We start from the raw sequence: 15,387 nt of genomic DNA on the forward strand, positions 1-15,387 counted from the left end.
TATCATTGTTCAGATATACATTTATATTAATCACGTAAAATACATTTTTTTCACCCGATATCCTCCGGAATTAATCAATATAATCTGATCATTAGCACAGAGGAAAATTAGATCTTGACACATTATCAACCGAAGATCAGGCACTTCGCTTTAGTGATGTTAAAACGGAAGAAACGGGTAACCCGAAACTCCGGTAGTAATAAACAGAAAACTTCCCTTATGATGATAAAGAAATTCTCGATGTAGGTACTGGTGGTAGCTCGTAATCACCATGGAGGTTCTTTAAACTATTGCATATGACCAGTTTTTTAAAAGGGTCAGTTTTGGCAGTTAATATTGCCGAGTATCGATGTCGGATTTTTAGTGCTAAAAATTCTTAGACTTGCTGCTGAGCCAACAGGGGGATCATTCATATATCTCGAGGTTTAATAATAACATTTAGATCGCTAAAACCTAGGTAATGAGTTACTTCGTAGATAAGTATAATTCTGTATGAATCCTCAGAAATATTCCCAAATAGCACAGTAGTATGTCTGCAGCCTTACAAGAGTAGAAGCCGGGTTTCAATACAACTAGCCAGTTGTGTAGCTTTGCGCTTAGCTTGAAACAAACAAACAGAAACAAGTTTAAAAAAATAAATGTGTCAGTTTTATTATATCGAACCTTGTTTATTCGTTTTATTATATGTAAACAACTAATTTAATAGCTTATAGTGTATAGGTATTATATATATGTGTGCGTGTGTTACATGTGTAAGTAAGTAACTATCAAATCATTACCAACATTGTACTATTCAGGGTTCATGTATTATTAAACAAATAGTCCTGTTTATTGAGTTTTTTGTTGTTATTGTAAAGTACATAGTTGTACAGTAGGCTGTTTTTAATGTATACACTGCAAGAATCAAACCTGGTATTTTATTGTTATAGTCCATTAAACTTACTGCTGAACTCCAAAAAAAGAGCACAAAAGATCTGAATAAATATATTAAAATAAGTTAGGTATCATTTATTTGCATAATGTAAATTAATCAAAATTCTTTTTTTCAGCCAAAATTTAGCTTTGAACTGTTTACAGATTAAAATATCTGGCGTAAACTAAGATTCATCCGGCGTCTTTAAAGTTCACTGGCATTACATTAGTAAGCTGTTTAGAAGTACAACGAACCTAGAAGAGATGGAGGCATATATATATATATATATACACATACATATCGATGTATTAAGTAGTATTTGCTAGCATTATGTGAAATAGTTTAAATCGTCTATACAAACCAACTGTACCTTTGAAATGTTTGCAGATTAAAATATCTGACGTAAACAAAGATTTATCCGGTCATATTTCAAAGATCACTGACATTACATTAGTAAACTATTCAGAGGTCTAACGAACCTAGGAAGGAACGAGAGAGCAGTGCTTAGAAATGCCGGTTCTGTGTAGCATACAAGTTTCCTAACCGATTAATCGTGTGAACGAACCTAAAAACAACACCAGGTGAATGTTCATTTAAGTCTTTATTTCCTGCTAAATCCTTCTAGGAAAAACATGGTACAAGGAGTTTGAAAACACATTTAATGAGAATCTTACATAACAAGGTTGATAAACTTTTTTCTTCCTTAGTTTGAAGTATTCTTTAGTTAAAACCGAATTTATTATCGTTTCGCAAGGATGCATTCTTTATTCAATGTTTTATTTCGTAATTAAATATGACCTGGCATGGCCAAGTGAATTTCACGCAAAGCTACTCGAGGGCTGTCTGCGCTAGCCGTCCCTAATTTAGCAGTGTAAGACTAGAGGGAAGGCAGGTAGTCATCACCACCCACCGCAAACTCTTGGGCTACTCTTTTACCAACGAATAGTGGGATTGATCGGAACATTATAACGCCCCACGGCTGAAATGACGAGCATGTTTGTTGCGACCGGGATTCGAACCCGCGACCTTCGGATTACGAGTCGAACGCCTTAACACGCTTGGCCATGCCGGGCCGCAACACTAAATAATGAGTAGCTTGTTGGCTTGTGCAACTTTAGTAATGCTACTCTTTATTCCCTCACTATTTAGTAATACTATTTAACAAGTCTCATCGGAAAGTAAAGTGAATTATATAAGTGTACTGGAAGGTGTTATTAATTTATTCTAACGATAGTTATACATCTTCTAAACCATAACTCTTAGTAGCTGGTTAATCTGATGGTTTGTTTAAAAAAAATAATCAAAGAAATGAAATTGTATATGTTTTTTAATTTCTCCCAAAGCTACACACGAAATTTGCTCTAACCGTCTCTAATTTAACAATGTAAGACAAGATGGAAAGCAGCTAATTATCGTCAACTCTTAGGATACTCTTTTACCAACGAATTGTAGGATTTGTCAAAACATTATAATGCCCTAAGGTACGAACATATTTGGAGTAACAGGGATTCAAACTCGTGCTCTTTAGAGTACTAGTCGAGCGCCCAAACCACCTGGTCATCCCTGCAAATGAAATTAGTTAAATAATTTTCGAAATATACGTACACAAGTCAGCTTGTGTACTCGGGTTTATTAACGATAAAGTATACCAAAGAAAGCTAAACCACACTTAACAAAAATAATTATAAATAACCTATGAGTCGGCGGTTGGCGTCGTTGACTAGCTGTCTTCCTTTCATTCTATCAATTCAGAATGAGGAATATCTTCATGTAACATCACTTGAAACAAAATAATTTTGTTTCATCATGGTACTATACTGTCCATGACACTTCTCATCTCTTTGTAAGTAATAAGTTTACCTTACCAGTGAATTGTTCATATCTAAACTAATCTCGTTGGTCTCGGGAAGCGAATCTGGTCAGCAGCTTTGTGACCCATCCTCCTCCTACAGTTAGGAGGTAACTGGTAGAGATTAAATCAGTCAACAACATCAACGTTGCCTTTTCCATCGCTGAAATAAAATCCTTGGTCTAAAAGAGAGCATTAGAACTTGCTGCACTCTCAAATCACGTTTTGCTTTAGCTAGATTTCAGTTTCTTCACTTTCACTATAAGTTTTATATGGTTTCAGAAAGTGCCATTTCATGTGTACAAATTACAAATAGTATAGTAACTAGATAGTCAAACAGGATGAAAAAAGCTCATTAAAAACTACTTTGCAAAACAATTACTGATTATGGCATCAAAGAGGTAATTTAAGAGGATGATTTGAACAAACTGAAAGCAAAAAGAAGGTGTTAGTTTAAAACCAAAAAATATTTATTACATGCAGTAAAATATGTTGGGGATAAACCTTCATATTGGCTTACTTTGCACTAAAGCTCGAAAAATTTCATTCTTGGAGTAAAGGAAAAATATTTAGTTGACCAAAGGTTAAAGAAATACGTCAGATCAGTCCTGTCCTGGCATGGCCAGGTGGTTAAAGCACTCGACTCGTAATCTGAGGGTTGTGGGTTCGAATACCCGTCGCACCACCTATGCTCGCCCTTTCAGCCGTGAAGGTGTTATAATGTAACGATCAATCCCACTATTCGGAGGTAAGAGAGTAGTCCAAAAGTTGACGGTGAGTTGTGATGACTAGCTGCCTTCCCTCTAACCTTAGACTGTTAAATTAGGAACGGCTAGCGCAGATAGTTCTTGTGTAGTTTTGTACGAAATTAAAAACAAACAAACAAAGAAACAGGTCAGTCCGAGTGCATCGTTCCACAGTTTTAGATCGCCTTCGTTAGTGACCGTTCCTGTTATCTACAAACAAACGAGACAATTTCTTAGTTCATACTGACTTTTGCAAATCTTTACTTTCCATCCAACTGAGCAGGTTCTCTAGCAGAATATAATAGTGAAATATAGTCAAGCAAGTACAAGCTCAAATAAATGGTATTGTGACATGTAATTTTAACTTGAAGCGAATGTTAATGCATTACTGTTTACGTCTTATTTATAAGGAAATCAGGTAACGGTAGAACACATATATGAAAAGTTTGAAACAACATCTGAATAAATATATATATATATTGTTTTAGTAACGATGAAACGATAAAATATAACAAATTTAAACTACTGCAGCATGAAACCGGTATATGCAAGTCTTTCAAACAACAACGAGCTACCAGTGGTAATCAGCTTCTCAGTCCTGAGAATGTTAATTAATTAGTTTAGCATCACAGATTGTTTGCTTTGTTTTGAATTTCACGCAAAACTACTCGAGGGCTATCTGCGCTAGCCGTCCCTAAGTTAGCAGTGCAAGACTAGAGGAAAGGCAGCTAGTCAACACCACCCACCGCCAACTCTTGGGCTACTCTTTTACCAACGAATAGTGGGATTGACCGTATAATTATAACTCCCTCACGGCTGAAAGGGCGAGCATGTTTGGTGCGACCGGGATTCGAACCCGCAGCCCACGGATTACGAGTCGAACGCCTTAACACGGTTGGCCATGCCGGACCTAGTATCAAAGACGTTTCATTGATTGCCTGTAAGGTGGATAGTAGGGAGGAACAGAAAGTAAAGTAAAACAGTTAATGCTTGTTTGTATATGTTATACAAGTTAACAAAATAAAGAAGAAAACTTGTTTTACTAAATTTAAAAAGATTAGATTGATCACAGGTAAGGTTACTAGAACTGGAATATTAAATAAAGTAAAACCCTAAGAAGCAATAAAAAATATACAACTTATTTAGATACATAAATGGTTGTCTTAACAAATAATGAATTATTTTTATAAACAACAGTAATGATGCATCGCTATTAAATTGTTTGTTGTTGTTTTTTTAATTTCGCGCAAAGCTACACGAGGGCTATCTGCGCTAGCCGTCCCTAATTTAGCAGTGTAAGACTAGAGGGAAGTCAGCTAGTCATCACCATCCACTGCCAACTCTTGGACTATTCTTTTACCATGGAATAATGGGATTGACCGACACATCTTAACGCCCCCACGGTTGAAAGGGTGAGCATGTCTGGTGTGACGGGGATTCGAACTCGCGACCCTCATATTACGACACGCGTGATTTAACCACCTGGTCATCCTGCTAGTTAAATATCCATTACTATAAGTATTTGAAAGTTGGAGTGGTAAGTACTTTTGCTTTTATCCGTGATATTACACACTGACTATGTTGTCCAAGTCGTTTTGTTTTTTTAAATAGTTGTTATACGATTCACCTCCTTACTCCCATGTGAAACAGTTTTAATAAAATGAAAATAGATTGTTGTTATGTTTACCATAACATTTAGTGTCTTAGTTAACATCTGGCGAACAGCAGTTTGTATTTACTATCAAATTTCTCTAAATTTCTGTTTGGCAGTCTATTCTGCGAATAACTTCTATATTCAAAACTTACGTCAATGAAGTTACACTCTTTACCTGCCTTAGTTTGCAACCGATCTTGTTTCATAATGTTTTTGTTTTGTTGTTGTTAATGCACACTCTACACTTTGTAGATTTGCCATTAAATGGTATTACATTTAATTAGACGATTAGCTTTACCCTTGTTACACCAGTTGCTTAAGCCACACTTTCTGCAAAGTAAGAAATATATATATATACAATGTGTATTTATATATAAACAAACACAACTACGCGTTTAAACCTGTCACTACAGCATTTTAACCAATAAGTTATATCTGTAATATTTAAATTGTGTCACTTTTCTAGCTTTTAATAATTATTTTATTTTCACACGACCTCGAATGTTCTTCTGAATGCTGCTTTACACAACGTCCAATTTATCAATTGGTTTAATTCACTTGTAATTCTAAAATATACATCCACACTATTTCTACTGATGTTTGTTGTGTGATACACGAGCGAAAAAGCCAGGTTATAGACTCAGTACTTGAGGAATAATCCTTTCATATACATAATAACAATAAGTAACATTACTTAAATGAATCCTTTCATATGCATAATAACAATAAATAACATTACTTAAATGAATGTAATGCTACGTCGTCATACAGGGATGCTATAACATTTCTTTAGTAAAAATTTGCTTGTGTTTTACTGATTTTACCTCAGTGTATATTTCAGCGGTATTCTACCCTTGGTGGACTCAGCACAGATATTCCACTGCGTAGCTTTGTGCTCAAACAAACAAAAAAACTCTCTACTTTAATATTTAATTTGTATATTTTCAGTTATAGTTATTGTGTAAATTAACCAGTCTATTTTTCTAATTAACAACCATCTAATCTTTAGTTGAGTTTTGATGTGGAAAAATGTTTAGTTGATTTAGTCTTTTTAGCTCTGTAATAAATGAAGCTTGATTTAGGACAAGAATTTTAACGTAATCCTCTACCTGTCGCATCCGAGCGCTGTCACGTGCACTTAAATGTGTAAGGATAGCCACTTAGCTTCTAGAAACCACATAAATAATATTAATGATAAAACAGTAACTGTGTTGATTACCTTTATAAAACAACTGCAGTAATCATAATTATTCCTAAAGTATTTCATTATTTATTACCATTGAACATATGACTTTAACATAGTGATGACAACATATATTAACTTATTAAAGGTAGAGTTTCAGATTTGGATACAAGATGCTTTACTTTGCATAAAGTGTGTGTGTTTGTTTTAACGCAAAGTCAAATTGGGCTAAAGCTTGGAATCGAACTGTGATTATTGTATTGTATATCTATAGATGTACCGTTGAAACACCGGAGACGTTTAGTGTTCACTCAAATATTTTGTATCTAACGAAAAGCCAAACTACAATTTATCGACAAATTTTCTGTCCTGATAATTCAGATGAAGTCCCAGTTATTGACAAATGCAATCTAGAACAACAAGTACACTTGTTGGAAATTATTATTATAAAATCAGTTCTTAATTGTTTTATATTCTGACATCAAAACAAATAGTGGTTGAAACAAGTATCAGGCTCCTGGACCGTTGATAAAGTGACTTTCATCAATTACGAATATTCTTGCAACTTTTCCAGTGGTGTCTTGGCTAGATAGCTGGCTTTCAGATAGTGTCAATTTAATCCAACGTACATCCGGCATGGTCAAGTGGTTAAGGCGTTCGGCTCGTAATCTGAGGGTCGCGGGTTCGAATCCCCGTCACACCAGACATGCTCGCTCTTTCAGCCGTAGGAGCGTTATAATGCGATGTTTAATCTCTTTATTCGTTGGTAAAATAATAGCCCAAGAGTTGGCGGTAGGTGATGATGACTAGTTGCCTTCCCTCTAGTCTTACACTGCTAAATTAGGGACGGTTAGCACACATAGCCCTCATATATCTTTGCGCGAAATTCAAAAACAAACAAACAATTAATCCAACGTGGCTGTTTTATAATTATGATGTGTCAGATATGGAATAAGATGTGATTGAATTCCAGGTTTATAACTTTTATATCGATGCTATACATTAATCACTAACACTAAGTGTTACTATAATTGATTACACACTAACCAATGAACTTAATGAATGACCATTAAGAATGTTTGTTACTGTGACTACCAGTACACTAATGTTATTATTTTGACTCATTATGCACTAACCACCTAAGCATTACTATTATCACTTATACACTAACTATTAGTGCTATGAACTATGATGCATCTCTAAGGCTAAGTGTTGCTATGACTAAATACTTAATGATTATTAAGACTATCATTAACCACTAAAGCTAAGCATTACCATAACAAACTATACATCGACCAGTAAGGCTAAGTGATACCAAGTTTGTGCACTAACTACTGAAGTTAAGTGTTACTATAACTTACTAGGTTTTAACAATCAGGACTAAATATTCCTGTCACTGACTACAACTAATCAGTCAGGTTGGTAGGCTTACATCTTCGCATTTATAGGATTGCAGCAACCATCGAAGTTTCGGTTCGTTAGCACACTTACAGGACTGAAGCCATTATATAGAGCTCGGTCCGTCGACATTTTACATCTTGGCATTCATAGGACTGATGCAACCATCTGATGCACCACATGATAATCTATTTTGCATACGGAAATAAATGGAGCGCTTTATAGATGTGTGAAGTCCTAATAAAGTTGACAGTCAGTACAAATTAATATATCGATGCATGGATGGTTGGATTGTTAAAGTGTTTATAGTTAAATATACATAACTCTTTTCTGCAACATCCTGTATGTTCCTAAGCCTATGCTAAATACTATCCTGCTTCTGGAATAAGTAATGTACTAACAACTGCATGCGTAAACTTATGCAATTCACTATATAAAAAGTAAATCTGTAAGTATTTGATTGAGACTTGTATAAAACATAAAACAATATAAGTAAATAGCCAATATATAACAATGATTTACAACACAGTTTATTCAAAGAGTTATGTTTCTCTGTACATCATTTTCTGATCAAAGTTCATATTGCGTTCTTTTCCTTACATTTTTACAGTTGAATGTGAAGTGGTGGTTGAGGGGGAGTCATCTTCAGGTTAAGAGACGACAAAAGATTCTAAATTTCCAAGGTAGAATTCTTCTTCGGAAAGGAAAATGAAGTGGAACATGTCTGACTAAGACACAACATAAACTGATGTTGAAGTTCCTAATGTTGCTGTGTTCTCTTATTAGACTTCAAATTCAAAGCCTTCTAATAGTTTATTAAGCATATTCATATCTGATTCTATCGCTATTCGGTAGATATTTCTGTCTTTAAATTTGAAGAGCCATTTTAATATAGACTCTTTTAAAACACATTCTAACTGGCTTTGTGGATATATATGTATATGTGTGTGTGTTCGATGATTTCCTCATTCTCTTCTTAATCGTGCATGAAATAGTGCCTAAGTATACTCAAGTAACAGTTTGCTTCGGAATATCTAACATAACAATAGATGGGATGTTTATCTTTCAGATGAATTATTCTATTCAGGAACGACAAGAGGAAACAGTTTCTTACTCATGGGATGTTTATCTTTTGGATGAATTATTCTATTCAAGAACGTCAAGGGGAAACAGTTTCTTACTCATGGGATGTTTATCTTTGGGATGAATTATTATATTCAGGAACGACAAGGGAAACATTTTACTACTCATGGTATGTTTAGCTTTTGGATGAATTATTCTATTCCAGAACGACAAGGAGAAACAGTTTCTTACTCATGGGATGTTTATCTTTGGGATGAATTATTCTATTCAGGCAACGACAGGAACGACAAGGGAAACATTTTACTACTCATGGGATGTTTAGCTTTTGGATGAATTATTCTATTCCAGAACGACAAGGAGAAACAGTTTCTTACTCATGGGATGTTTATCTTTGGGATGAATTATTCTATTCAGGAACGACAAAGGAAACATTTTATTACTCATGGTATGTTTAGCTTTTGGATGAATTATTCTATTCCAGAACGACAAGGAGAAACAGTTTCTTACTCATGGGATGTTTATCTTTGGGGTGAATTATTCTATTCAGGAACGACAAGAGAAACATTTTACTACTCATGGGATGTTTAGCTTTTGGATGAATTATTCTATTTAGGAACGACAAGGGGAAACAGTTTCTTACTCATGGGATGTTTATCTTTTGGATGAATTATTCTATTCAGGAACGACAAGGGAAAGCAGTTTCTTACTCATGGGATGTTTATATTTAAGATTAATTATTCAATTCAGGAACGACAAAGGAAACATTTTATTACTCATGGTATGTTTAGCTTTTGGATGAATTATTCTATTCCAGAACGACAAGGAGAAACAGTTTCTTACTCATGGGATGTTTATCTTTTAGATAAGTTATTCTATTCAGGAACGACAAGGGAAACATTTTACTACTCATGGAATGTTTAGCTTTTGGATGAATTATTCTATTCCAGAACGACAAGGAGAAACAGTTTCTTACTCATGGGATGTTTATCTTTGGGGTGAATTATTCTATTCAGGAACGACAAGGGAAACATTTTACTACTCATGGGATGTTTAGCTTTTGGATGAATTATTCTATTTAGGAACGATAAGGGGAAACAGTTTCTTACTCATGGGATGTTTATCTTTTGGATGAATTATTCTATTCAGGAACGACAAGGGAAAGCAGTTTCTTACTCATGGGATGTTTATATTTAAGATTAATTATTCTATTCAGGAACGACAAGGGAAACATTTTATTACTCATGGAATGTTTAGCTTTTGGATGAATTATTATATTCAGAAACGACAAAGGAAAACAGTTTCTTACTCATGGAATGTTTAGCTTTTGGATGAATTTTTATATTCAGGAACGACAAGGGGAAACAGTTTCTTACTCAGTTTCTTCTAATAATTTGTTTAACATTATCAACTTCTCCTTCAAAAATGTTTTGATTTTTCCGAAATCTTAAAAGCTCTATATAATAGCATTTTGATAAGAGCTTTAAAACTGAAGGAGTGAAACGTTTTCGAAAGGTGAATAAAGTCCTGTGAAATTGGGATTAGAATACACTTCAGTGGTGAGCATGTAGTGGTTATTTAAGACATGAACATTTAAAAACGAAAGTTTGCCATTCTGCTCAGTAAGAATTTCACCTTCCAATACCATAAGCTAAGAAAACCAGCTCTTAACCAGAAGATGGGTGCACTATTATTAGATCTTCAATTGTTCGTTTTATAATGAACATGATCGTTAAATATGAAGTGTACTTGAACTATATCTTCTATAACTACATTTTGTAAATTGAAAAACAGTGTAAAAACACCAATGAAGAACTTGCGTACATGTTCAGCTGGATTACTCATGTACGACACAAACGTTTAGTTTATATTCATGGCAATACTTCTTTAATATACATCTTTTGAAGATAAAAAAAGGAGTCAGTAGACTTTAACTGAAGAATAAACATTTGTTATCAAGAAAGCAAACATTTTAGAAAAGCAAAAGTGTAAACCTTAACTTACTTATAAGTGCTCCTCTAGTGGCACAACAGTATGTCTGCGGACTCGCACTGCTTGAAACTGGGTTTTGATACCTGTGGTGAGCAAAGTCCAGATAGCTCCTTGTGTAATTTTTTGCTTAATTCCAAACAATTAATCACATTAAAGTTCCAAAGTTCTTAAAAAGGAAGAAGCAACTTTTTACTGTTGTGTTTATAACACATAGAAAAACATTTAAACAGTCAATAACAACACAGAGAACTTAGCAGACTACTTACTTCAACAATTCAATAGTTGTAGGTTTTTTACTTTTAAATTAGCTAAATTTTTGAAGCAATCACGTGAATATTAATATTCTGGCACGTGAAATGCTGTCAATAGAGTGAAGTCTTTTTTTCGAGAGCATAATTATTTAAAAATTCTACAAACTCGCTGTTATATTCTGCTGTACCAAGGTATTTATAGAGCTCAGAATAATATTATAAACTCTAGAACATTGAGTATTCAAAGCAGTGTTTTATCTTCGATATTATTGAAAAGTTCTGTCCTTTTACTAATAGTTTTGCTTCTCAAATGTATTTAGACCGCTGTGAAATACATAAACAGAAACACTGTTTTAGTGTTTTAAATGTTTTGGTTTGTGATTTGAAAACAAATATATCAAACTGTATTTAGGTGCTTATAGCTAGGAGTAATAAACAGAGGACACTAAATTCTTTGTAAAGAAAAATAAACAAATCATAAGTCAGATATTCTATTTAAAGTCGTATACATTTGCAAGTTTAACCAATTAAAGTTAACCAAATGTTACTATAGTTAAAACAAATCAATCAGAAATCTTAATAAAATTTGAATAAATATATACTCGTGTACTAAAAATTACGTATGTCAATCATAGAAAAAAAACACGCAAATAAAGCCGTTTCACGATGAATTTTAACATGTGCATAACTTAAGTTGGATTGCATGAAAAATGCATGAATTACATGAAAAAAACAGTTAATTAAAAATAAATAAACCATGGGCGTAATGAAAATTTGTTAGGGCAAATAGAAAGGAAATTGTATTGCTGAAAAATAGTGATCAACTTGTTTGTAGTACAGCGCAAAGCTGCATTATGAACCAACTGTGCAGTGCACACCAAAGCTATCGAAACACAGTCCTTGTTTGTTTGTTTGTTTTGAATTTCGCACAAAGCTACTCTAGGGCTATCTGTGCTAGCCGTCCCTAATTTAACAGTGCAAGACTAGAGGTAAGGTAGCTAGTCATCACCACCCACCGCCAACTCTTAGGCTACTCTTTTACCAACGAATAGTGGGATTGACCGTCACATTAAAACGCCCCCACGGCTGAAAGGGCGAGCATGTTTGGCGCGACGGGGATGCGAACCCGCGACCCTTAGATTATAGATTATAAGTCGCACGCCTTAACATGCTTGGACATGCCGGGCCATAAACACAGTCCTTAACGTTACAAACTTCCAGACCAATCGCTGTGCCACTAAGGGACATCATGTTCTAACTGACTAAACTACTTTTTGGTAAAATTAATAACAAAATTTCTTTAACTGGGAGTTTATAAAAGAAAAAATCGTATTTAATTTTTAGTTGTTTCTCGACGGGACAGCGGCAATATTACAATGCTAACATTAGGAGTTCGATTTCTCGCGGTGGACACAAATGGTAGCCCGATGTGAGTGTTTTCTGAAAAAGAATTATTTTAGTCCATATTTTCACTGAAATAATGTATGCACGATAAGAAGAGTAGTTGTATAGAATAGTCTACAGGAGTAAAATGAACTTATGAAATCAGTAAATAAATTTGTAAATGTTCTAAATTCATTATTATATCAAGATATGTTCCATAGAGAGAAAAGTCCTACTAAAAATTGAAACCACAAATCATTTGTGATATAGAAATTTATACATGAAACATAGAGAATATTTAAAAGGGTGTGTGTGACCTACAATAGAGTCTTTACTACTGGTAAATAATAAATGACTGCTCGGAACCAGAAGGCTTAAGCGGTGTGATATTAAGAAAACAAGAACTGCACAAAAAGGTTGGTAAAGATGAATGTGAATTACTAACGTGTTCTATGATATTTTGATATTTATGTCAATCCTATACTACATATCTGGCTTTCGACACCTGAGGAGATGTATAGTGTACAGTCTACGCTATACCACGCAAGTGAGAACTGGCAAAATATCGATTCCCGTGACGCGACTGATGTGATTGGATAGTGTTTTCAACAAAGAAACCAATAGCTGTTCAGCCTTAGAACACGCGACCTAATTTCGATCGTTTATCTTCCACGGAAGGTTTCCCTCTGTATATAAGGCAGTGGTGATAACTTTACTGTTGTATTTCCTCTTTCAGGTGCAAGCCTGCAAGAAAATTTAGACTGGTTAACCGATTTTATTTGTATAGAACTAGACCTGTTTAAGGACAGTGGTTCAATCACCATGACTCTTGGCCCAGCAAAATGTCATCAGAACAACACCTTTCAACTACATCGCCGAAGTCCTTTCGCTCACAGCGTTCCTGACTTCCGACAACTTTATCGGTCACCTGCACTGGCTTCGACTTCATCTAGGTCTTCAAGGAGATCGAGTAAAGACAGGGTAAAGCCAGCTCGTATAGCCCTGAAGAAAGGAAGGGGCATAAGAACAGAACGCCGAGGTCCTTGCCAGTCTCGAATTATAACCCAATCAGGATTTTCACCTGCCCGAAGTCGAAAATCATCTGCATGGGTAGAATGTGACATAGATCCGTGGACACAGTTCAGACGCCAGACCAATGCTATCCCTAACCAGCTCATTGAACGACTTAGCCGGTCCATGGAACAAGACAAGGTCATTGACTGCTACCGCTGTCGCAACTTCAGTGTCACTCAAAAAGGCGTGATGAATCTGGGTGACTTGGTACGGTACAGGTCAAGGTCAAATGTCAGTGAAGCTACCATTTTCGTTGACGATATTCGAAATCGGACATTCTCAGTCGGTTCTAACTCACAGCTTCGCACGACAAATCTATCCGATCGTTACAGTGTAAAACTGCTTGGTGAAGAGAACGTGGGCAAATCTCGATTAATTTCCCAGTTTATGACATCAGAATTCCTCACGTCAAGCGATGATCCAGTCACAGTAACTGGTAAGTAACCAGCTCATACTTACGACTTGTCTTCATAATTCTTTCTGGTTTTCCAAGTATCCCATAGCATTCACATAAACATTGTCGTGTGTGACTATATACAAAGCACTTTCAAAAAATAGGGTGATAAGAAGTGGTTGTTACTTGTATCCAGTATGGTATACAACATTTTGTAGACACACGTCTATATGCTTATATATAGTTAATCTATCAATATATCATAATATAATATAAATATTTTCAAAATTCGCAAAAGGTTTTATAAAGTACTTTTATCATAGCAATAATAACAATAAAAGTAATAATCACATGTTTAAATATCGTACGTTACTGAGTATATGAACTTTCCTTATTTACTATCGTCTTTTTAGAAATATCTACAATATAATTTAACTTTGGATGTTTAAATTTTGATACTACAAGCTATTTCTGAATATAGGGTTACTTAGGTTTGTTTTTTCATCTTCCTCCTGTACTTGTACAGAATCGTGTTTCTAATAGGAGGGTTTCGTTGCATCACCAAGAATTACTGCAAAAACTGTATTATTACAGGGGGATTTCTTTACAGCGTTGCCCAATATACTTTAAAAAGAAAATTAGGCGATTTTCCATCCACAAACCCTACTGGTTATTTTTTGAAGTTTGAGTTACGTTTAAAATTGTAACATACAGTGAATACTACATATCTGGCATCGCCTATGAACGACACAGTTTCAAATTCTAATCCAAAGTTAGTAAGTTTATTAATAATAATAATATTTGTTTTCCTTATATATTAAGATGCTCACCAAGAATCGAGAGTGTCCATTTTGGTTGATGGAGAAGAAACGGAGCTTCAGTTTGAGAAACAGAATAATCCTCAGACATGGGTGAGTAACTCTTTATAACAAAATGTGGTTTAATTGTTCGTTTTTTGAATTTCGCGCAAAGCTACTCGAGGGCTATCTGCGCTAGCCGTTCCTAATTTAGTAGTGTAAGACTAGAGGGAAGGCAGCTAGTCATCACCACCCACTGCCAACTTTTGGGTTACTCTTTTACGAACGAATAGTGGGATTGACCCTCACGTTATAACGTTCCCACAGCTGAAAAGGCGAGCATGTTTGGTGCGACCGGGATTCGAACCCGCAACCCTTGGATTACAAGTCGAATGCCTTAACACACTTGGCCATGTCGGGTCTAAATCTGGTTCAAAATTTTAAAGAAAACCTTTCTATTATAATTGAACAATATGTTAAGCTACGATAAGAAGTCTCAGAACCTTACTTCAAAATACACGCCAATGTTAAATTGCTGCGTACAGAAGAAAATTAAGATAACGATTAGTGTATTAATTATCTTATTTTACAAAGACTACCCTCAGTTATAAAGTGGTATGTCTGCGGACTTATACTGCTAAAAATCGGGTTCCGATACCCAGAGCACAAATAA

The 15,387-nt window shown here is 34.9% G+C and overlaps 1 protein-coding gene across 3 annotated transcripts in view; it reads left to right on the forward strand.

Moving 5' to 3' along the window:
• Window positions 1-15,387, forward strand: part of LOC143256885 (uncharacterized) — a 39,748-nt gene that overhangs the window by 18,971 nt on the left and 5,390 nt on the right. For 2 of the 3 annotated variants that reach the window (XM_076514696.1, XM_076514697.1), the window contains exons 2-3: window positions 13,186-13,959; window positions 14,740-14,828. In XM_076514696.1, coding sequence (XP_076370811.1) covers window positions 13,186-13,959; window positions 14,740-14,828 — 863 coding nt within the window. The remainder of the gene's footprint in view (window positions 1-13,185; window positions 13,960-14,739; window positions 14,829-15,387) is intronic. The other variant, XM_076514699.1, reaches the window with a different exon arrangement.

Source organism: Tachypleus tridentatus, chromosome 7 (assembly GCF_004210375.1).
Source record: "Tachypleus tridentatus isolate NWPU-2018 chromosome 7, ASM421037v1, whole genome shotgun sequence".
In the NCBI taxonomy this organism is placed as follows: Eukaryota; Metazoa; Arthropoda; class Merostomata; order Xiphosura; family Limulidae; genus Tachypleus; species Tachypleus tridentatus.